The sequence below is a fragment of the Rhinoderma darwinii genome, chromosome 7, assembly GCF_050947455.1.
Source record: "Rhinoderma darwinii isolate aRhiDar2 chromosome 7, aRhiDar2.hap1, whole genome shotgun sequence".
In the NCBI taxonomy this organism is placed as follows: domain Eukaryota; kingdom Metazoa; phylum Chordata; class Amphibia; order Anura; family Rhinodermatidae; genus Rhinoderma; species Rhinoderma darwinii.
The window spans coordinates 71,602,128-71,626,503 of NC_134693.1; the positions used below are offsets into that span (position 1 = coordinate 71,602,128).

The following is a 24,376-nucleotide window of genomic DNA, read 5'->3' on the forward strand; positions in this document are numbered from 1 at the left end:
AAAACGTTACGGCTCTTCAAATATTGAGACCCAAAAACAAATAATTTAGAAAAAAAAGCGTTTTTACTGTGTAAAAGTAGTAAAACATACAAAATCTATACAAATTTGGTATCGTTGCAATCGTAACAACCCGCTGAATAAAGTTATTGTGTTATTTATACCACACGGTAAACGGCGTAGATTTAGGATGCAAAAAAGAGTGGCGAAATTTCAGATTTTTTTCTATTCCCCCCCAAAAAAAAGTTAATAAAAGTTAATCAATAAATAATATGTACCTCAAAATGGTGCTATTAAAAATATACAACTTGTCCCGCAAAAAACAAGACCTTATACAGCTATGTCGATGCAAAAATAAGAAGGTTATAGCTCTTGGAATGCGACGATTCAAAAACGTAAAAAATAGCTTGGTCATTAAGGACCAAAATAGGCTGGTCATTAAGGGGTTAAAAAGCAGTTCTCGGCTCTGATGGGGTTTCCTCTTTATGATGTCCATGTGCTCTAATAGGCCATATGATCAATGGTCATTGTCATGAGACCAGATATTTTACTCCTATAGCAAAAATGCCCACAACTCATGTGTTTTTGAAAGCTAATTATTTTTTTTCCCAACACTGCAATTATCGTGTATCCTATAAACATATCTGTAAAAAACTTTTTTTTTTACAAGGACAAGCAAAAAACAAAACAAAACAAAAACAAAAATGAAAACTCACCCTGTTGGCCAAATGGTGTCATTGTGTAGGACGCAAATTTGGTGCATTTTTCGACCACATTCCAAGCACTCCACAAATCTAAAATAAAAATCCAAAATTATAAACTAGATTCACCCCATTATGGACTAAATTCAGGCCCCAAAATTCACAGACTCGTTTTTACTGCACATTTTGAGGCAAATATAAATACTATTTATATTACTAGAAAAAAAATTAACATTGGTGGAAAATAATGCATGGTATGAGCACTGGCGTAGCTATAGGGGTCGCAGCGGTCGCAACTGCGACCGGGCCCCCGAAGCCAGGGGGGCCCACGGCCCCCCGCACCACATCAATAAAAAGTTACTACAGTAACTCGGGCCGCGGGCCCCTGTTACTATAGTAACATACTTTACTTACCTTCCTGGTTCCGGATGGCAGCGGAGGTCCTGATGTCAGGCGCTGTGCGCAGCGCATGACGTCACAGCGCTATGCCGCCGCGCACAGCATCGAGACTACAGAACTCCCGCCGCGGCCGAAGAGGAAGGTAAGGTTAGCCCTGACTGGCGGGGTCTGACTCCCGGGACCCGCCAATCAGCTGTTTTGAAGGGGCCGCAGCACTCGTACGAGAGCTGCTCCCCTTCATTCCGGTCACACTGTGAATCGGTGTCGGCGATTCACAGTGTGAGCGAGTAGTGAAATGGAGGGGAAGCAGCTCTCGTACGAGTGCTGCGGCCCCTTCAAAACAGCTGATTTGCGTGTCCCGGGCGACACATCAGCTATTGATGGCCTATCCTGTGGATAGGCCATCAATGTTTAGGGACTGCACAACCCCTAAGCCTACGATGTATCAGGCTTAGGGGGCCCATGAGACAGGATCACAGATTGTGTGATCCTGTCTTCTGGGCCCTGTATCTAAGCCTACCACACTGTAGGTTTAGATACAGGGCCCCAGCACACAGTAATCTTATACTGTATAAGATTACTGTCTGCTGGACCCTGTATCTAAGCCTACCTTGTGGTAGGCTTAGATACAGGGTCCCACAGACAGTATCACACATGGGCCCTGTATCTAAGCCTTAGGGTATGTGCACAGACACTAATTACGTCCGTAATTGACGGACGTATTTCGGCCGCAAGTACCGGACCGAACACAGTGCAGGGAGCCGGGCTCCTAGCATTATAGTTATGTACGATGCTAGGTGTCCCTGGCTCGCTGCAGGACAACTGTCCCGTACTGAAAACATGATTACAGTATGGGACAGTTGTCCGGCAGCGAGGCAGGGACTCCTAGCGTCGTACATAAGTACGTCGCTAGGAGCCCGGCTCCCTGCACTGTGTTCGGTCCAGTACTTGCGGCCGAAATACGTCCGTCAATTACGGACGTAATTAGTGTGTGTGCACATACCCTAACACATGTGTTACTAATCATTTTTTGTGTGTTTTCTTACAGGTTCGGTCGTTGGACTACGGCAGATTCCAGGACTACTTCGATGACAGCTTTTTTTTTTATTAATAAAATGGTTAATGAGGGCTGTGTGGGTTTTTTTTTTATTTCAATAAAATATTTTTTCTATGTCTTTGTGTTTTTTTTTTAAACTATATTACTAGCGCCTTAGTAATGGCCGCCGGCTGATTGACAGCATCCATTGCTAAGGCGGGGCTTAGTGTTAGCCGGTGCAGAGGCGAACACTAACCCCCTTTATTACCCCGGTACCCACCGCCACCAGGGGTGCTGGGAAGAGCCGGGTACGATCCAGTACCTGACCATCTGTAGTGATGGTCGGCCACTGGGGTGGCCGCAGGCTGGTATTATCAGGAGGGGAAAGGCCAAAAACAGTGGCCCTTCCCATCCTGGTAATGCTGCCTGCTGCTGCTTTATTGTATCTGGCTGGTTATGAAAATGGGGGGGACCCCACGTCATTTAAAAATAAATAAAATAAAAAATAATTGGAAAGAACGATGTCGGGTCCCCCCCAATTTTCATAACCAGCCAGATACAACACAGCAGCAGCAGGCAGCATTACAAGGGTGGGAAGGGCCACTGTTTTTGGCCTTCCCCAGCCTAATACTACCAGCCTGCGGCCACCCCGGTGCCTGCCCGTCACTACAGATGGTCGGGTACTGGTTTGTACCCGGCTCTTCCCAGTACCCCTGGTGGCGGTGGGTACCGGGGTAATAATGGGGGTTAGTGTAGCCTCTGCACCGGCTAACATTAAGCCTCGCCTTAGTAATGGAGGTTGTCAATCAGCCAGCGGCCATTACTAAGGCGGTGATAATAAAGTTTAAAAAGATACAAGCACATAGAAATAATATTTTATTGAAATAAAAAAACACAACCCTCATTAACAATTTTATTGAGAATAAAAAAAACGCCGTCATTGAAGTCCTCGAATCCGAAGTCCAACAACCGAACCTGTAAAAAAAAACACAAACACAAAAATAATCAGTAACACATAAAGAAGCAAAATTATTATTCTTACCTATCCTGGGTCCAGCGCTGGAGCCGCAATGTCAGCGAGCTGGGCCCTGTATCTAATCCTATCATGTGTGATACAGTCTGCTGAGCTGTGTATCTAATCCAATCATGTATGATACTGTCTGCTGGGCCCTATATCTAATAAGATCATGTGTGATACTGTCTGCAGAGCCACTGTATCTAATCCTATCATGTGTGATACTGTCTGCTGAGCCACTGGATCTAATCCTATCATGTGTGGTACTGTCTGCTGGGCCACTGTATCTAATCCTATCATGTGTGGTACTGTCTGCTGGGCCACTGTATCTAATCCTATCATGTGTGATACTGTCTGCTGAGCTGTGTATCTAATCCTATCATGTGTGATACTGCCTTCTGAGCCACTGTATCTAATCCTATCATGTGTGATACTGTCTGCTCAGCCACTGTATCTAATCCTATCCATAGTTGATAGGGTCGTAGTGCTATAGATATGCTATGCTGTCTCCTATACACACATTTTTTTTTAGGCTGACACATATGTATTGGGGCTATTTCCCGGACATTTTAAGCCCTGAGGGTATGTTCACACGGCAGCGTCCGTTACGGCTGAAATTACTGTGCTGTTTTCAGGAGAAAACAGCACCGTAATTTCAGCCGTAATGGCATGTGCAGGCGTCCATTACGGAAGTAATTGAAGCTGGTTTTCCATGGAGTCCATGGAAAACGGCTCCATTTACGTCTGAAGAAGTGACAGGCACTTTTTTACGCGCCGCCTTTTGACAGCGACGCGTTAAAAAAAATGACCGTCGGCACAGAACATCGTAAGACCCATTCAAATGAATGGGCAGATGTTTGCCGACGCTTTTGAGCCGCATTTTCGGACGTAATTCAATGCTAAAACGCCCGAATTACGTCCGTAAATAGTGTGTGTGAACCCAGCCTTAGTGACGCCCCCGGCTGCTAGTGCTGCATTGTTGGGTCACTTAGGAGACCCAGCGATGCAGCTGAAAGCTGCGGACCGTCGGCCATGAGAAGTTTGCGTGGGGGGGGGGGGGCCAGTAAGAATTTTTGCATCGGGGCCCATGAGCCTCTAGCTACGCCCCTGGGTATGAGCCTTGTGCACAAAGCCAGCACAGCTTTCGTACGAAGCCATCCTTCTAGGGGAGTATACTTCCATATGAACTGAACATGATGGAATAAACCACAAGATTTTTTCTGTACAGATTCGATCACTGCTATAGTGATCTGGGTTTTTGTCACTACTGGCATGTGTGGTCATTCCCTAACCACTTGAAGGAGCAGTCTGGAGTACTGCAACAGGGGTTTACTTTCCTCCATGCCCTTGACAGTTTACTTAAGAATAAATTGATCAACATCTACACAATTAAATTATGCACAATTCATATTCACAAATCATTTAAGCATACCAGTTAAACTGTTTGGCAAATAAAAAAATGGAGGCAGAATGCAATCTGACTCCCTGTGTAGTGTAGATGTATTTCGTACCAAAAACAGGTTTAGATCTCACAAATTCGCCAAAATATGGGAAAGATGGTTGCAAAACCTCGTCAACTATCGATCCCTCTCGCAGAGTACCCAGTGACTGACTGCCCCGCCCTTAAATTGGAGATTGATCTACCCGTTTCCCCCATTTGGTCTCTTCTCTCATCCCATGTCTGCACTATTTCCTATGATGATCAATTGCTACGATAGTCTACCATTGCATTTACACATAGGTCCTGAATGCCCTACTGCGCTTTATTTATGTACTCATGGAAACTCTTTCAAATGTTTTAGTTGTTTTTCATGATGTCTTTTCTCAGATGGTTCTTTGGTTCATATATGCACACCTCATGTCTCACTAATCCCACCTTCCCCATGTATTGAGCGACTCTTGCTTTTCCTATTCTCCTACATGACTAAGGACACAAGGCTCCCATTTTATTTATTTTCTTTAATTTATTGCTGCGATGACCTGTATTTTTTGTATTCATTATTTTCTGATATTTGTACTTTAAACTTGTACCTTGCTTTCTGTAAGATATATGCTGTACTGCAATAAACTATCTTTTAAATTAAGAAAAAAAAACAAAACACATAAAAAACCCCCACAACAATAGGTTTAGATTACATCATAGATATGCAGGGAAACCTTTCCTATTGGTTGCCCCACCCCCTTTTAACCTCTAGGCACACTAGGACGCAACTGTACGTCCTGGCAGGAGGTTACCTCGCGCACCAGGACAAACCGCTACTGAAACGTTTCCCGGTGCACAATGAGTGACAGTGTGCAACGGGAACCGGGAGCGTAGCTGTCCCCGACAGCTAACACTCCCTAGCCTAGTCACTGGCAATGGACCCATAATAGCGGTCCAATGAATCACAGTGAGTTTTCACCCAGATACAGGCTCTGATCTCTTAGTAGGTGAAGAGGAGCTGGAGAGATCAGAGCCTGTGCCGTTGTGTGCCCCTCAGAGTTAAAAATAGATTAACCCCTCATCTCCAGCTCCCTGTTCCTAGTGTGTGACCCCACCACATCCCAGTGTATAAGAGAGATTTTTTTTTTTTTCCCATCATAATTAACTAAAAATATTAGATTTAGTTGTTGGGTAGTCGTCTAGCTCGTCTACGTCAATTTGTCACGTTACGTGTCAGTCAGTAAGAGAAAAAAGTATCATTTTATTTTTCATGTGAGATTTCCACTAAATTCAGCAAAATAAACCTATGGGGGTCATAAAAGTGATCAGACCTAGATAAATAACTTAAGGGGTGTAGATTCCAAAATGGGGTCACTTCTTGGGGGGGTTTCCACTCTTTTGGCACCACAAGACCTCTTCAAACCTGACATGTTGCCTAAAATACTTTGAGGGGTACAGTTTTTAAAATGGGGTGATTTATGGGGACGTTGTAATATATAAGGCCCTCAAAGTCACATTAGAACGGAACTGGTCCCCAAAAAAATATCCTTAACATTTCTTGAAAATGTGAGAAATTGCTGCTAAAGTTCTAAGCCTTGTAACATCCTAGAAAAATAAAAGGACGTTCAAAAAACGTTGCAAACAAAGTAGACATATGGGATGGTAACTTGTAACAATTTTGTGTGGTATTACTATCTGTTTTACAATCAGATACATTTAAATTTAGAAAAATGCTAATTTTTGCAAATTCTCTGTAAATTTTGTTTTTCACAAATAATTATTGAATTTTAAAATCGACCAAATCTCAGAATCACTTGGAAAGGTAAAAGCATTCCAAAGTTATTACCACATAAAGTAACCTCAGATTTGAAGAAAAAAAAAAATCGGCTGTGTCCACAAGGCCAAAACAGGCTGTGTCCTGAAGGGGTTACAAAGGTATTCCTACTTGGACATGAAGGGATCCAAACTGGTTTTACAAAGGTGTGACTATAAGCCCCAAGTCTTGAATGGACCCTGTAAGCTAATATGGCACGTGGTGAAGCATGCCACAATTTTTATGCTCTCACAGATTTAAGAAAAATCCAGCTCCATGGAACATCATATTGTGGACGTTTAAAAATAAAGGCCCAAAGAGATATAGGATTGAACTGTATGGCTCCATGACCGTGTCCATTAGCCCTTAAAAGATTTGCACATTTTTGTAAATAGCCTTTATTAACAAGTATCCCACAATTTTATGTCTGTGCAGACCATGGTTTGTTTCCATACAAAGAAACCCTGTGTAGTCTGATCCTGCAGCCCTACGGTCTGTCATCTGTCCTCTACGTCTTGCTACCCAATGAAAGGACAGGATGTGTTTAATCAAGACTATTTGCAAAGTTGCTTTATTTTATTTCTCCAATGTAAAGAAGAAAAAAAAGTGCATGTATACCCCTATATAGCTTTAATATAAAAAAAAGACCATGCAATCAAAAGTAGGGATGCAATCATGAAGGAGGGATGAAACAAAAAGAAATGTGACTCCACCTGGCTGATCAGACATTAGAACTGGACAGATCAATATTGAACCTATTGTCAGTTAGAAGTCATTTGCACAACTAAACAATTAACTCAAAGTCAGTTTCAGCTCCCATTTAGCTCATTTCTAGTCGGCTATAATCTAAATTATGTATGGGGATTAGGTCGTTGAAAAAAAATAAAATAAAAAATGCCTAAAGAAAAACAGAATATGGAAGTAAATTTTTCCTCCTTTTGGACTGCAATTAAAATACCCTCTAAAATATTCATTGAAAAAGTAAAATGACAGCAATTACGTACAGTTCTGGGTCCAGAGTGTCATTCTTCCGTTTGGAAAACTGTTCTTTGCTGATGGTTCTAAAACGAACACAAAACCAAATCAGTGGACAACAAGACACACTAAAAATGTGGAGAAAATAAAATATAGGCCTCTTTCATACACGCCATGCCTTTCCATTCCATACAGAGGAGGCTTAGGCTTCTGCCATGGTCTTTCGAGTGACTGATCAATCTTGACTTGACAGTAATTCTGGGTACTCCACAGCCTTAGTTAAAGCGGTATTCCCAACCTAAAGGTGTTATCCAGGTTATTAAAATGGCCTATCCGAAGGAGAAATCGAAAAATAGACCAGGAGGCAGCACTTCCAAAAAACAGACCGCTTTCATCACCCGTGCAACGTTTCAGTACCTGTCTCGTGCTTGAGAAAGGTACTGTGTACTGAAACGTTGCACGGGGATTAAAGCGGTCTGTTTTTTGGAAGTGCTGCCTCCTGGTCTATTTTTCGATTGCCCAGTATTGAGGACCGTGGTCCTGGTCCTATTGAGGCGTGCACCCACTTGTGGTCCGGTGCTGTGGAATTTGGGGGTTGGGGGTCTGACTGTCGGTACCTCAGCCCATCAGCTGTTTGAAAGGGCCACGGTGCCTCTTCATTGCTTACACGGTTCTTCTTTCAGTTCGCACTTGTACTCCCATGGATATGCCATAAGTCTTTAAGTTGTGAATAACTCTTTAAAAATTGGTGAATAAAATGTAATACTCACGTAGCCTACTGCATCAGAATGGAGTGGGCAAGAAGACGCTGTTGCGTGAAGTCACCAGCTGTGCACATCTGCTCTATTTAGGTCTAATCAAAAGCATCAGCACAGGCTGAACTGCCGCTAGTAGCACCATAGGGCGCACTGTACCCCGAACTGTGGAGTCTTAAAGTCACGGTGACAATACTGCTAGGATCATGCCGGCAGCTTTTAGGCCTAAATCTAGCTATTTAACCCTAATATCGTATGCAAAATGACTTTCATTGTAAAAAAACGTTCCCAGTAGCGTATAGGTTTCTCATCGCTTTTCACTCTTGTATACACTTAGCACATAGAAACCATACACAAATTACACACTGTATATTAGCCCGTTTTTGGGCTATTGGGTTTGGATAGCAATGTGTTAAAGTAGCCCTTTTAAAAAAAAAAATCAAAAAAAGCATACGCTCCCATTTGAACATAACCTTAGACTTAAATGGGCCGTAAACTCTAAGCAATACCAAGCAGTAAACCCTATGCGATGAATATCAAGCTTGCAATGTACTTTGACATACCACAAGACCATGGACCTCTTATGCAGATGTTCACATAAAAAAAAAACCAACATAGCAATGTTAACTGATCTATATAAATATACACACACACAGACACAACACACACACACACGAAATATTAAATAAGAAGATCTTAACTTACGTCTGCGGTTGTGTGGGGTCATCGCCTAGAGACACACTCTCGCCTTGGATCTCGTTGAAGCATTTTTCACAGAAGTGGTACCTATCAGCAAGAAGGCCATATTTGGGTGAACTGTGCGTTCACGCAACCACAGCCGAACCACGTAAGACGGGAAGCCATCAGTCAGAGGATGTTGCAGGAGAGACACAGGGTGTACGCAGGAGGTCACATCAGGCCAAGCCACGAGCCCGGGTAATTAATTTTAATTTTTTTTTTTTTTTTAATTTAAAGGATTTTTGGGATTTCATTGCATTCAAAGCCACCACAGGAACAAGCAAGGGAAGGGCAAGAAATGAACATAAAACAGAGAAAAAAAAAAAAAAAGCAGGGTTGGGGCGGGCATGACAAAAGCCAGACAAGACAGACAGACAAAGCAGAAAGCCAATGCAAAGCACAGATTAGCAAAGGATTCTCTTGGAATGGGATTACAAGCAGCAAAATCATTACAGCAAATTAAAGGAAAGATTAAACAAAAACTAATAAAACAAGGTTCAGAGACAAGGGTAGAGTTTGTCATCTTGCTCCGCTTAGACTCAAAAAGTCACAACATATAAATAAAGCGAGCTCCTTAAAAAAGGTCCACCATTGCAATCATATAGTTTTATTTTATTGTTCCAGTGCACCTAAATAAAAATAAAAAATAGAAAAAACGTTGTAAGAGACTAATTTTTTTTAAAATTAAAATTGGATTCATGAACCCTCCCCATTTAAGGGTAATTGGATTGTGACTAGCACTACAGTAATGATTGACGGAGCAGATTTTTTTATTTTTAAGGGGGCATGTTTATTTTATTTTTTCTTTACGGTCAGAAAGGACCATTGGGAGGACATTATTTTTTGGGGTTTTTATAGTGACAATTGTTACTAAACTCATCAGCCCACTCGTGCTACCAACATCTCAGCGATCATATGATTAGTCACGTGACCAGCGGGCCCAATGGAACCAAGTAATATACAACTGCCACTGTTCAATACGCCGTGCTCCATTAGTGCAGTGAAAACTGTGCCTATCTTTTCTCATGGGTGTCCGGGTAGCGGAATTTAAAACATATACATTGGCACAAGTTTAATGCATACCTAACTTTTTAGAATAAGTTTTCAGGTGTATACATGAGGAAAAACATTTTTGGCCATTATATACACTTATATTCTGCATTTTTTTTCCCCGCAGTTTTCCCTCTGCAGGTTCTCTCTCATTTCTAAGCACAGCAGCATAGAGGACATTATACAGCAGTACTGAGCAGTGTTACTGAGGTGACATAACTCTTACCAGTATAGTGTCTGTGTTTCTCTCCCCCCTCCATAAGAGTCTATGGGCTGGCTGTGAATAGACACATCCCCCTCTCCCTGAAGTCTGTGTCCTCTGCTCCATAACTAGGGACAGGGTTTGCTTGACAACAGGGAGTAGAGAGCAGATGACAGTAAGGGGGACACCTAGTGGCAGTAGCATGTCACAGAATTTGAATGGATAAAACAGCTAAATTTTAACAGTAAGCAATTTTGCAAAGCTGATGTATATCAGGTATACTATTAAATTAGCATAAGTTCTTTGAAAAGTTAGTGTTGATTTTAGCACCAGGACCATTGCACCCGTCCTTAAGCAGTAAAGACGACTTGTAAAGTTGCTTCATTTTCTATTTTAGATGCATTGGAACAATAAAACAAATAATCTGCCAAGGCGGACCGTCCATTAAACTGGTTTGCATGGGGGGAGGCCTCTTTAGGCCCCCTTCAGATCACGTTTCTGCCGTACATTTATCATGTATAGCGTGTCGGGAAAGCTCCTAACGTACACGATAAATGTGACCATAGGGCTCCATTAGACCGACAGAAGCCAAAAGAGTGTCCTTTTAGCCTCCATCAGTCCGGAATACGTCAGCATACCTTTTTTTCCCTTTTCTTTAAACGGAATAACGTGGTAGACGCCATTTCATCCTGAGGTATCCCACAAATAAAGATTACGTCATATATAGATTTTTTATTTTTAACATGGGAGCTGTATGGCATCTGCCACAGGTGTAAGTTAAAACATATACATCGGAAAGCTCCAGTGATGTCCATATGTGGACAGTTATGTCACTGGAGATACCACCGCAGGAAGCAGCGCCATCCTCAGGTAGTGCTCTGCCCAGGGACTCTCTCGACGTATACCTCCTACAGAAGGCATTTAATGTGATATGAAGGGGGCCTTCGTTGATCACACAAAATATGGCTGTCATCCTATTGCTTATTTTGCCAACAGTCATCTCTCCCAAGCAGGTATATCTGGGGCTCAGCGGAGCATGCGTGTTTATGTTTAATAGGGAGGGAGAAATTCTTTTTTTTTTTTTTTAAAAACGTGGCATCACTAGCTTATTCCACATGGGAATGCTTTAAAAACAAAGCATTTGCATCAATAGGAGTAGACTAGGATATAAAAATGAAAAAATGGTCAGTGCAGATAACGTTTTGAGGGGGTTAAACTATCCATGCAGTGAGAATTTTAAAAAACACTTAAAGGAACGGAAAGTTTTTTTTTTTTTTTTTTTAATGACATACCTGTCCCAAGTAAGAGGAAATTTACTCTGAACAGTCGATAGCGGAGCAAAACGACAAACTGAGAACAAATTCGTAACATGACAAATGGACTAAGTCATTCTAGGACGCTAGCAATGTTGCGCTGCTAAAGCAATCATTTTTAAAGTACGTCATTAATGTGAAGAGCCACAAATTCAATCTAACCTTCTCTCATCCTCCCAGCACCCAAGATATCAGATTCAGTAAAATGCTAGCCAGTAAAGTTGAACCGGTCACCTTTTTGAGGGTTTCTTTGCGCCCATTGGAAAAACCTGTTTAAAAGTGCCACAGTCATGAGACATGCGTCACCTTAAATATAGGCATCCAAGATGCCAATGAGCATTTTGAACTACACAGCCCACCAAACTAGAGTTCTGGGATGATTTTAGTCTGTGCCACAGCCCCTATAAAAAAGGATGTGCGAGTGGCACTTCAGGAAGATAGTTCTGTCAGTCAGTGGCTCTCCTCCAATCAGAAGCGCTAAAGGTTCTAGCGCCTCCTGCTGGACTGAATAAAAAAAAATAAAACTGTAGAAAAATAAGCATGCTAGTACTTAAGTGCCTTTTACACGGGGGTGATAATTGTCTGATTGGAAACGTTTGTTCAATCAGACAATCATTGCCGAGTGTTCCTTGAGGAAAACGCAAACGATCAGCGGTAATTCGCCGATTTGTCGTTGATCGCATCTTTTACACTGACTTAATTTTTCGTTTGTTAGCCGTACATCCACACGGGTAAACAGGCATCCGCCTGTTTATAATGGAAACCGCATGAGAGGGGGAAAGCAATTGCACAAACAATCACAAATGACAAAAAAACACCCGATTATTAAGTCTTGGGAAGGTGAAATTGCTAGTATTGGCGATCAGAGCCAGTCTTAAGCAATCATCTTTACATGTAATAGGACCCTAAATCTTCCATTCATGAGCTTTTGTTAGATCAGAAGGAATAACATTTAATAGGGAATTCTTAATGTTGCAGTCCTTATTGTCACTTCCTACAACAAAAGTACTTTACTTTGTAAGAAGTTTAACGGTAGAAAAGAAAAATCAGCGCTCCGTATTAAACGGTACACAAATTCTTAGTAAAATAGATTGAGAAGTTGCCTCTTAACCTTGAGGAACACTAAGCCAAAAGGTAGGCTCGCTGCCACTCGTTTTATATGAATGGGAATTAAGAAAATCCCATTCACTATAATGGCATTTATTGCTGCTAAACCATGCGAAAACAACCCATTGGCCATATTCACATGTGGCAGATTTGCGGCAGATTTTCAGTGCTTATTACGGGTCACAAATTTAAGGATTGTAGCCATCATGTCCGATAACGGATTAAAATAATTTTAAAAAAAGCTGAACACAGAAGCAATTTTGTGTTTAAAAATTACATTTATAGGTGACATTACATTGAACCCCTTTTTTAATTTGATATTTATTTCAGGTATTGATTTAACGGACTATCACAATGCGCTAGGCTCATAAAATAGACGGGTTATTCGACTTCTTAGTATAGATATTGAAGATGTGGCTCTTCACAGAACTCATCTGCATTTCAGATGAGAAAAAAAAATCAAAACCAAATGCCTGCCCACACCGAACAGTCAACGTTTTGCGAATTAAGTGGCAGACAAACTTATGTTAAGTACCTTGATTAAGCGTATGACTAAATAGAGCATAGAAGCAAAGACATCTATTGATTACAGGCAGGGTACAAACAGAAGCCGAAATAGGGTGACGAGAAACGGCACATCTCAAAATAAGTCATTCTTTTTTTCTTACATTGCACTCAACAGTCCAGGTACTAGAATGGTTAGCTCCCTATCTCAAAGCATCAGTGTGCTAGGATAGTGACAAATCCTTTAAAAGAGCAATTTCACTCACAACTTATTCCTGGGATCAGAACTATTCCGGTATATAAATGGTTAGAACATTTAAAAAACAGGTTTTCCTGCACATTTTGCGGTTTCAAGCACACTTTGTGGATCCCTTACTTTATGGCAGGATTCGACGACAATCTAATGTGTATGGGGGCACTCAGATTTGGATTTCGCCATACCGGATACTTTATTCTGCCATGAAATAAACCGCTGCCATAAGTTTCTGGTAGCTGCTCGTGTCCTTCTAACCTATTGTATAAACACGCATGCTTGGCTAAGCATGCATGTTTATAGGGTCAAGGAAGATGGCTGTTGGTCAAAGCAGTGCTCGGCCAACGAACATCTTGTGTATGGTCAGATTAGTAGGGTAACCGGTGCTTGTCGTCTTGGCGGCTTAATGCTGCTCTTTTGTCAATTTTCTACTGTGTTAATACTACACTCCGGAAAGTAAGGATTAGAAAGGGACCAGAGTACTTTTACATTGGACTGAAATTACTCCATTTTCAATGCTTACACATCGATGCTTTTCTGAGAGTACTTACCTATTTTGATAACTGTAGTATGTAGCATCACGTGGAATAGTGCATAACTGCTTGCCATAACAGCATAGGGTTTGTGGCGAAAATTCAAGCTGTAAGACAGTGTAAAGTGTAAGTATGTCTTTAAAAAAAAACAAAAAAAAACAAACAAGTATCTAATGCTAGTTGTAATATAAATAAGTTCTTCCAAAGCGATAATTTTACCAAATACATGTAGCAGTTAAAAGTATTTGAGATTGACAATCCTAAACATGATAAAATTATACAAACCTTTCTGCCACAACAGTATCCCAGACTCTGCATGACTGGATCGATCTCCTGTTCGAACACTTCAGCTAACTTTGAGCAGTACTTGTAGACACGAGAAGTTTTTCGGTTATATAGCCAAGCGTTGTTAAACATCAGCCAGATGTCTTCCACATACTGCCATGGTTCCTGGTACTGCCCTGTGTCTAACTTGCGTTTAATGGTTGACAGGTCCATAGGAGTCTTCACGATCTCAAAATAATCCTGCAGGACAGAGGTATTTTTCTGAATCATAAGAAGTTATAACGCATTACTGGTCTGAGATGATGCAAAGCAAAAAATAACATAGCAAAGCACAATCATATCAATAACTAATGGGATTTACTTACCAATGTATTTTTTGTAAGTCAACACCAAATGAAAGGAGCAGAGTTGCCAATTATATTAAAATACACATTTAACAGGCTACTCAACAAAATACATTTCTTTTTAAACTACTTAACCTTCAACTCTAGTCAAACTATTTTTTAATACACTGTAGTAATAAAGCAGGGGATAAGTACAAAATAAAGGTTGAAATAGAAATACAACGGTTAGACTGGCAGATTGGCAACCAACTCTAGCAAGAGAATGGTTGGAGGCGACACTGGGCATTTAAAGGGATAGCTCCTCCAACACAGGCCATACCCCTCCTGCAGACATTCAGCTAATCATTTTGTGTAGAAGCCAACAGAAGGTGAATAGTAAACCAAGACTAAAACTCGAGGGATTGGAACCGCAAACAAGAGGAACCAGTATAAATCATTAGGTCCCCAAAAACAAGGAAAAAAAAACGGAACTGGGTTGATGCCGTCTCCCCTAATAAACGCTACAAGAAAATAATTTTACAGTGAGTACTCAAATAAAATCCTTTTCTCAAGTTTGTGTCATTGGGGAACACAGACCACGGGATCACCTAAAGCAGTCCTCGGGGGAGGGAACAAGAATATTGCATTACACAATTGGTCGACTAATCCACTGCTGCCTGCAGGACCTAGTGACCGGCAAAGACATCCAGGGATGCAAAAGCGTCCAACTCACAGAACAAAGTAAAGTTTGGAAAGAGACACGTAACGTCCATACACACAAAGGACCGGCACAGGGCTGAAGGAATAAACTCTGCCTTGGATGTCATGCGGCAAGACCACAAGGACAGATTTGACCGCAACAAGAAGAAGTAGTAGAGAGCATTCCACAGAAAGTTAAAAAAGCCTAAAAAGGAGGTGGCTGCGTCACTCTCATAGATCAGGTTGAGGTCCTGAAGAGTTGCGAGCCAAATATAGGGGAGCCGAGGGGCGACCCATTGCAGAGCAGTCCAAGCATCAGAGAGGAAGCCAACATAAAGCCCTGGATCCAAACACTGCTGGGAAAAAGATAAAAGAACTGATCAATGAAAAATTAGGAGGATAGAAACGTTCCTCAAAACCAGCGTAAACAAGACCTCCAGGTTCGTTACAAGAACCACTAGATCTCTCAGGGCTATGGCTTGACAAAGCGCAATGCCAGACGTAGTGATTCAAAGGGCTAGGAGGAGACTAAACCAAGAAAGTAGGTTGTCGCAGAAAAGTAGGCTCTAGGAAAAAAAAAAAAAAAACTGTCGATAAGGAGAGATGTGAGAGACCAGATTAGTCAAGGCAAGACCTGTGTCACCAAGATGATATACGTCCTCAGCAGAGATCCACCTGAAAATCCTAGGGAGAATAGGCACGAGAGGAAGGGTGTACATCCACTACACCAGCCTAAGGATGAAAATACGACTTGCCTAGGTCCAGACATCTCCTGCTGAAATCAGATGTCTAGTAGGCCAGTGCTAAAATTGGTGCCACTTGTAGAGCCGTAACCCTACTCTCAACCCACAATAGGAACGTGCTGAGCTATAGGTCAATTTGATTGTTCAAGTAGACAGCAGAGTTGGCATAGACTGAAAGCGAGTGGATACCCCTCGAAAAGGGTTGCTCAGTGCAGAAAAAAAACCCAGCAAGAGTGGCCCTGGTGAACGGTTGGAGAAGAGAAAGGGTTGTTCCAGCAAAGGGTAATTGAACCGAGCGGGCCAGAATCTCCTGATGGAGCAGGTTAATGTGACACAGAGCGTAGGGGGACGGTGTTCATGGAAAAAGAACCCCCAAAAGACAAGTAATCAGTCTGTAGTGTGTCTATGTTGATTTATAGGCTGTTCTGCTTTCAAAATGTGAGAAAGCCTGTACCAGGAAATCGTCCAAGCCTGGCATGATAACCTCCTGTGCTGGAAAACTGCCAAGAGCATGGTGGGTAACCCCAGGGGACATAAAGAGGACCTGCCAGGCAGATGAAAGCCTGATAGAGCACTGCTGAGCTGGACGTATTGGGATTGAGAGATCGGATATCCATCACAAAAATAAAAAAAACTTAGTGACAGTCTTCACCGGAAAAATCTGATCCTGAAAACGACGGCTGCTGTAAATCCAGGATGGAGCGGCCAGGCCAGGCCTGGCATGAACCAAAGAAGAACTGGAGTAAGATACCCTGAGAATCTTACTCCTGATTAATAGGGTCAGCAGTATGATGTGGAGGGGAAGGAAGTCCACAGGGTGATGGCCAGGAGAAACGGATCTAAATAGATCTCTGTAGCCCAGAAAAGCCTAGATTGTAGGGCTACGCAACTGAGATCCACGAGACCCAAAGAAGGAGCCTTCTCATAACCGGAGGGTCCTCTAAGTGCCGCAGTTTCTACTGGGGCAAGTGAGAATTCTTGACACCAGGAGTCTCAGAAATAGTCTCGTTCAGCCTGGGACAGACAAAAAGCCCTAACGAGTCCAAAGAGGTAGTGTCTGCCATTGGGATAGTAGTAGCATTGGTTAGTCAACAAATCAACGGTTTTTCCATAGATGAAGCAGGTCCTTTGATCTCTTGATCCTGAAGACCTTCTACCAAAGTGGGAGAAAACCTCATCAGAGAGCTTGTACTTTTTATTCCAGAAACTTGTGACCAAGTGGTCAAGAAAAACATGTAGATAAGCTGAAAGGGGAAAAAATCCTCCGGACCAAGAAGGGTCCAAAACGTCTCCTGGACTGCAGTGATTAGGCTGTCCCGTGTGACATATAATTCCTATTTAGAAATGGTGTACTTTGCTTTGAAATAATGCCTCGTCCTATTGCAAAGGGGAAATCAGGGTGAACCTCCTGTCAAGGAAGGTTGATAATTAATAACCCAGGAGAGTACCTGACCTAGCCCTAGCCCATTGTAGAGGGACTACTGCAAAAAGAGGGCCTGTAAACCGAGGGGCAGAAAGCCGCCTCCTGGAAAGGAAAACGGTTAGATGACCCAGGAAGGCCATGACAGATAGGGACCTCTGCAAGAAATTAGGATTATGCAGAGTCCTACTCAGTAGGAACCAGCTTGGGAGTAGGCAGGACCAAAGATGGTATGCTTGGCAGGGAGTGCGGAGGGATCAACAATGACCCCATGATAAAATACCTGTAAGGAACTGAATTCCCTGTAGTGGAACTCCGAGTTCTCAAGTCTTACTTGTAGCTTTGACTGCACTGCTGGAGAGAACTTTGGATTTAGCGCCTACATCAAATAAAAAGTTTCTACGTTTCTAAGGTTTGCAAGAACTATCTAGCAATAGCGCAATAACTCCGCTTATGTGCAGTAACAATGCAGCCATGTCAGATACAGCGTATAGCTTTAGCCAAATTACATCGCCTATGTAAGCGGGTAATGTGGCTGTCTGGTTATCGAAGTAGTTGAACAGCCCTGACAGGTACAAGGTCTTGCAAAAGCCCAAATATTCCACCTTTGGAAGGCGTAATGTGGCGGCTTGGAACCCACAAAATACGTCAGATAAAGAGCGTAGCATTTAGCACAGTCTGCCAGCGTAAGGGGGTAAAGTAGATGTCTAGTGCTAGCAGTGGCTGCACAGCCATGTCAGAAACAGGGTCTACAATAGCACAGAGAAGAAGTTTTTCCAGCACATCCATATAAAAATAACTCTTTATTTGGTAACTCATTAAAAAAGAAAAATAAGTTAACAGAGTGCAGGTTAGGTGACGCTTACGCATTTCGAACAGTCGTTCTTAACTTCCTGACCAGGCCCATTTTCAAGTTTTAGCCACATGCCAATTTAAAACCAAATTGTTGTTCTATTACTCTCCCAATCTACATGTATTTGGTCTAGATTTTCCGAAGATGTTGGGCTTCGATAGTGTAAAAAAAAGTTCATTTATTTATTTTCAAAATATGGAATCTCTTCACTCTGACACTGTCCAATCAGCAACGGAAAGTGTCAGGGCGGCTCGCGCTGTGTTCCCTTCCGCGAGAACACACACAGACTGAGAGCACTCTGCGTGTGCTCTCGCGGGAGGGAACGCAGCGCAAACCGCCCTGACACTGTCCGTAGCCGATTGGACAGTGTCAGAGCGAAGACATCACGCACCCTTGCCCTTTAGTTAGATAGAAACGCCCCATTGACCGTTCAGGGGCTTATTTACATAATGGGCGCCAAATATAACTAACGATTTGTAAATAACGGAGGAAGATAGGAAAATTATTTCAAGTGAGACCGGGTTTGTGAAGCCCTACCTATTACATGCTGCACATGTATGGGCAGGTGAAAGGTTCTCTTTAAGGGAACCTGTGAAGTCTGTATTGTAGGAGACGGGATTGGTTAACGGTGTTTAAATAATGTGTAGTGTCACAGTGACGTATGCTATGATTAAGAACGACTGTTTGAAATGCGTAAGCTTCATGCAACCTCTCTCTACTCTGTTCACTTTTTTCTCTTTTTTTAAGGAGTTGCTAATAAAAAGTTAGATTCTTATATGGATGTGCTGGAAAATCCACTAAGGAAGGTAATCTGTATAACTACCCCATCCATGGAAGGGGTAATTCTCTGACTGATGCCTGTAATAACCGCATCTCAATGTCAGTTGCAGTGTCGAGAAGTGCCAGCATAGCAAGCCCGTGCTATGAATGGGCTAGTAGAAGTGTAGAGAAAACTTTGCCCTCTGCTTCCACACAGCGCGGCAATGACTCAACCCTGTTTCCCAACCCTGGAGGAAGGAAATAAAGTAAGCAAAAAAACAGACTGCTGCATAAGCAGGGAGGTCTGCCTCCTACAAACACGAAGCTAAAACAGACTAGCTCAGTGTCTGGAGCAAGGGCATAGCCTGTGTAGGAGGAGCTAACACTTAATGCTTAGTGTCACCTCCTAGTGGTAGCAGCCTATTACCCCTGTTCTGTTTTCCAATGACACAAACAAAAAGCGGTCTACAGCATCTATGCAGATCTATACATCTCCATGGTAACAGTCAACAACAATTCTGTAGTCTGAATTTGCATTCACATTCCCTTCCATTCAGCCTCGTTTCAATTACATTTAGCAGGTTGGCAAGTAGTTGTGGACTAACCATAGCAGCATGAAGTTGTACAAACCATAACAGAATGATAGGATAAATTTTGATTTGATTAAGCTTACCGGGATTCCTAATAACTGTGGATCTACAGGTTGTCGAAATGGAAGAGATTCTGGATCTTGGCGGTATAATGCCTCTAACGTAGGCATGAGGGCTTGCCGTAATTCCTCAGGTTTGAAAACTTTAGAGGGATGGAAAAATTAAAAAAAAAAAGTTAGCATTTTAATAGGAATTAAATCCCAATATGTGGATACAAAAAAGCAAAAATACCATATAATGGAATAAACAAAGCATAAAAGCGTTAACTTTTTTCCATAGGTTGAAAGAACATAGATGTGTATCAAGTTCAGCATTTCACAACATTTCTTTGCTACAAAGTAAAGCAATACAAAGGCCCCTGGGTGAGTGTAGAAAATGCCGCACGGGGAGAGTAAAAAGACAAGAAAATAAAAATAAATTTAACTTTCCTGACCACACAAAGGGCGACCATTTCTCCGGATCAATTTATTATTTTCCATCCAATGCCTCTACATGCGCATGGTATTACCTATAATCTGTTAGACTATATATTTAAAGAAATCTGCATGTGCCGTCTGTCTCTCTAAGCTGCCTTTGTTTTCACTGTTAACCAAACCTAATTTTTCCAGCATTTGTGTTACACCCATTCCATTTATTATTCTAGTTGCACATCCTCTCCAACTCATTCTTTTTTACAAATTGGAGCCCAAATCTTCGTCCAATATACAAGATGAGGTCTTACAAGGGATTTGTAGAGGGCCATCTTATATTTGGATCAAGTATTGGGTCTCTTTATGCAACCTAACATTTCATTTGATTTTGCAGATGCTGCAACCCATTCCTCCGAAGTCCTTTTCTTGATGCTGTCCCCAGATGCATTTAATTTATATGCAACCATAGCATCACAGCGGCCTCAATGCTTTCCATTTCTCAACATTCATTTTTAAATGTCAAGAGCAAAAAAAAATAAAAAAAAATTTAATTGTTAACGGAGAAATATCAACTTGAGCCCATTTGTAGGGCTTCTACTAAGCCTCCAGAACATCAATAGGCGGTTATGCTTCCCCACACAAACTTAAAACTCACTTTTCTTTTTGGTCTGTCCAGGAGAAGACTGTGCAGCAGGTGTGCCTGGCTTTTCATCTTCCTCTTTTACTTCTGGTTTTACATCTTTCATTTCTTCAGGTTCCATTGGCTCAGGTTTGCAGTCTTCAGATTTAATGTCAGGTTTCTCCTGTTAAAGATATTGATCGTTAAATAATGTATCATCATACCGGGGACACAGCAATCACCATGGCAAAAGCGATACAATTGGGATCCTGTTTGTTCAATTGGTACTCTAAGACTTTGTTCCCCCCTGGGGTCATGGCTCCAATTTGTAATGTAAACAATGACGCGGTGACAGAACAGATTTCCAATGGATCCAAACTGGCACGAACTGACCCCACTGACTATAGTAGTATCCACCAAAGTTCCGGTAATTTCGTAACAAAAATAGCGTTGCAGAGCGCACTATTCACACTGTCAAAATAACCCAAAGCTTGACGGAAACCCCCACATGGAGTGCACAGAGCCTTATAGAATAGTAAACTTGACTATCATAGCAAACTATAAATAAGAGTTGACACACATACAAATTAAGGCATATTGATGTCAGTGTTAAGGCCCTTTTACACCGTCCGACACTCGGCCGGTGCAGCGAGCCATCGTTGATCGGCGCTCGTTTGCTCCTGTCACGCGGAGCTATGGACGGGGACGAGCGGTCGTTACTCTGATCACTCGTCCCCATACATCATGTCAGCAGCGCGACTCCTTGTTTACACAGGGAGACGTGCTGCAGACAACGATAATCTTTTACTTAAATTTTACGACCAGCAGATGATCGAGCCCAATAATCATCCTGTCTAAATTCCGCCTTTAGAGGAGCTGGGGTAAGTTTCATTCTGAGAACAGGTTACCTAGCTGGAACAAACCTAAGAATTATATTTGCAGGTACGAGTTTCCCCTTAACTGTCAAAAACGCAATTATTAAAAGGGACATTCATATTTACATAATTTATATGGTTGAAAAAAGCATAACAAAACATATTGTGGGGGTCCAACCTCAAACTAATTCGAGAGGGATGAAGAGTGGGGGGGGGGGTTGGGAAAAGAGGATATAAACATTAAAACATAAATCTTTTATTCAATTGACTAAGATATAGCAGAGTACACAAAATAAATAAAAAAAAGAGTGATACTCCCAAGGATAAAGGTTGGGTATCCCCAATTTAACCACCAAACTAAATTGAAAAGGTCTCTTTTAGGGTACAAAAATTCTGTACCCCAAAACCCTATTACAGGTGAAGCACTTTAGAAACAGTTTGTCTGTGTGACACACTACTGGTTCTTGTTGGTGTGGGAATACAGTATCATGCATGGTCTGAAGATGGACATAAATGTAAATTACCGAGTAGATATTTTTACAACATTCACAGCTTGTCTTTGCTTTCAAAATGATGCACATTTTGGGACATTCACTTTGGGGCTTTAATCCCGCAATGTTTGGAAAAAAAATAAAAATAAAGTTGTTTTAAGTTGGTCATGACTAAACTACTTTGTAGGACTTTCATCAAGATTTCTGCTTTTAGGAAAGAAGTGGTCTTTAAGGGGGCACTCACTTTCAAGTATCTAATTCCGGTGTTTTAAAAGACTTATTTGCCATAACTAGCAGGTAGAAATTGTGTGGGTCTTAAGTGTTTTTACAAGGTTGTGTGCATTTAAGGCTCTGCTTAGGTCAGCCATTTTTAGACTTCTGTTACACATACCTTGTGCCACATTTTTTGGGAAGAAAAAAAAAAACATCTAAAGAAACATTGTGTGAAATGGTACATGCATTCTTTATGGTGATTTTGCAAATCGTGTGTTTTGTTTTTTTTTTTTTGCTTTTTTCCACGTGGCAAATCATGTGAATCAGATGCTTTTATTTTTGCCTCAAAAAACGTGGCGTTTATCCCAAAAACGCGGTGTGTGAAGCCTCCCTTATGTATAGATTTTCTTAAACATTACACTTTGGTTAAAAACGACATGAAGTCACCAGTGAGTGTGAAGTGCTAGGTGTCTACTTTATGAAGATATATGGGCATTAGGGTGTAATAAACTTAAATACATTTACTCATTCAGGTTTCATTTGAATGTCAGCAGTGTGAAAAACGTCCCAGCTACCAGTTTGCACAAAATGCCCTGAAAGGGTTAAAAAGCAATTAATTTAAAAGCTAAAATTAGAAATCAGAAGTTAACGCCTTAATGACCAAACCATTTTTCATCCTCACATTCCAGGAGCCATAACTTTTATTTTTCAATATAGCGGTATAGGGGCTGTTTTTTGGGGTACATATAATTTTTTGATTTCGCGTTCATTTTTTATGAAAGGTAATTAAAAAAAAAAAAAAAAGGGCCAGCAATTCGGCCTCTGTTTCTTGGGGGTTTTTCCTTTCTTACCGTGCGGTAAAAATAACATGGTAACTTTATTCTACAGGTCGGTATAAATGCGGCGATGCCAAATATGTACAGTCTATTTTACGTTTTAGCACAATAAAACATGTTTTATGGAAAAAAGAAATTCTTGTGTCGCCATATTCGGAGATCCATAACTTTTTACATTTTCCATCACTGTAGCTGTTCGAGGGCTTGTTATTTTGCAGGATGAGTTGTAGTTTTTATTGGTACCATTTTGTGTTACATATAATTTATTCACTAGCTTTTATTATTTATTTATTTATTTTTTTAGGCAATTTTGCCAATGTTTTCTGCGTATTTATTTATTTTTTTACGCCATGCCCCATTTCCAAAGAAATCTAATAGTTTTGAATGAAAAATGGAACTTGCACCCACACGGGTATATCCGTTGCTGGTCATTAAGAGGTTAAAAGCAGGAATTACAGCCTAGTAACGGTGTTACTTTTACTTAAGACACTTTGATTTCTCAAATCAGCTGCAGTGATAATTTTGGCAATAGAAACCGGAAGGAAGAAGTACAGCCATATTGGTTGTCACTTGAATAAGCGTCTCAGCAACTTCACACTGACAGACCGAACACACTGACAATTATTACAGCATGTTGTCAGTTTCTGACGAGCCAATTCAAAGGCGTATAACCAATACTACTGTACTTCCTTCCTACACAATTCAAACGGCATCGATCCCTTCAACTAATTGGATTTTTTTAACAGGATTTTTAATGAGATCATTGGGTGACTGATTAGTTCGGATCACTAGCGGAGTAAAAAGAAATGGAAATAAAAACGCAACAGTGAACCGAGCCTTAGAGAAGTAAGCCATCTACAAATTCAGTATCGATCTTTGCCTAAACGACAACAAGCAGAATCAGTGCAGATAACACCCAGTTAGGTTGTAGCTCACTGCAGCATGAGAGTACACTCGCGAATATACATTCCAGTCCCCAGTCACAATGATTGAGATTTTTATAGCGCTGCCAGGGGACCAAAAGTCTAGTTGCACATTCTCCTTTGATGACGATCCGACTCTCCGCCACGTGAGCGGCCCTGCTGTACTCTATGTAATCGATGTACTACTTCTTGTACAGAGTGTACAGGGGGGGCCGGTCACATAATGAAGAGTCGTATCGTCAAAGGCAGCTGTGCAACCAGACTCAGTCCCTCAGCAGCGTATCAGCGCGACGAGGGATCAGAATGCATATTAGCAGTGTACTCACATACTGCAGGGAGTATACTGCTAATCATTTTTGGCCCCCACATAACCCCCTTTAATGTATAAAATGAAGGAGGTTACCTGGACTGGATGCTATTTGCACCACCTACAGTTTAATGCATGAAGTTCACAATGTCAGAC

At 41.5% G+C, this 24,376-nt stretch overlaps 1 protein-coding gene across 5 annotated transcripts in view; it reads right to left on the reverse strand.

Annotated features, from left to right (window-relative positions):
- Positions 1-24,376, reverse strand: part of EP300 (EP300 lysine acetyltransferase) — a 136,075-nt gene that overhangs the window by 48,398 nt on the left and 63,301 nt on the right. For 2 of the 5 annotated variants that reach the window (XM_075833531.1, XM_075833527.1), the window contains exons 16-22: positions 20,612-20,759; positions 19,570-19,688; positions 14,100-14,360; positions 13,833-13,921; positions 8,820-8,930; positions 7,389-7,445; positions 714-791 (exon numbers count right to left, since the gene is read on the reverse strand). In XM_075833531.1, coding sequence (XP_075689646.1) covers positions 714-791; positions 7,389-7,445; positions 8,820-8,930; positions 13,833-13,921; positions 14,100-14,360; positions 19,570-19,688; positions 20,612-20,759 — 863 coding nt within the window. The remainder of the gene's footprint in view (positions 1-713; positions 792-7,388; positions 7,446-8,819; positions 8,931-13,832; positions 13,922-14,099; positions 14,361-19,569; positions 19,689-20,611; positions 20,760-24,376) is intronic. The other 3 variants (XM_075833530.1, XM_075833528.1, XM_075833529.1) reach the window with 3 other exon arrangements.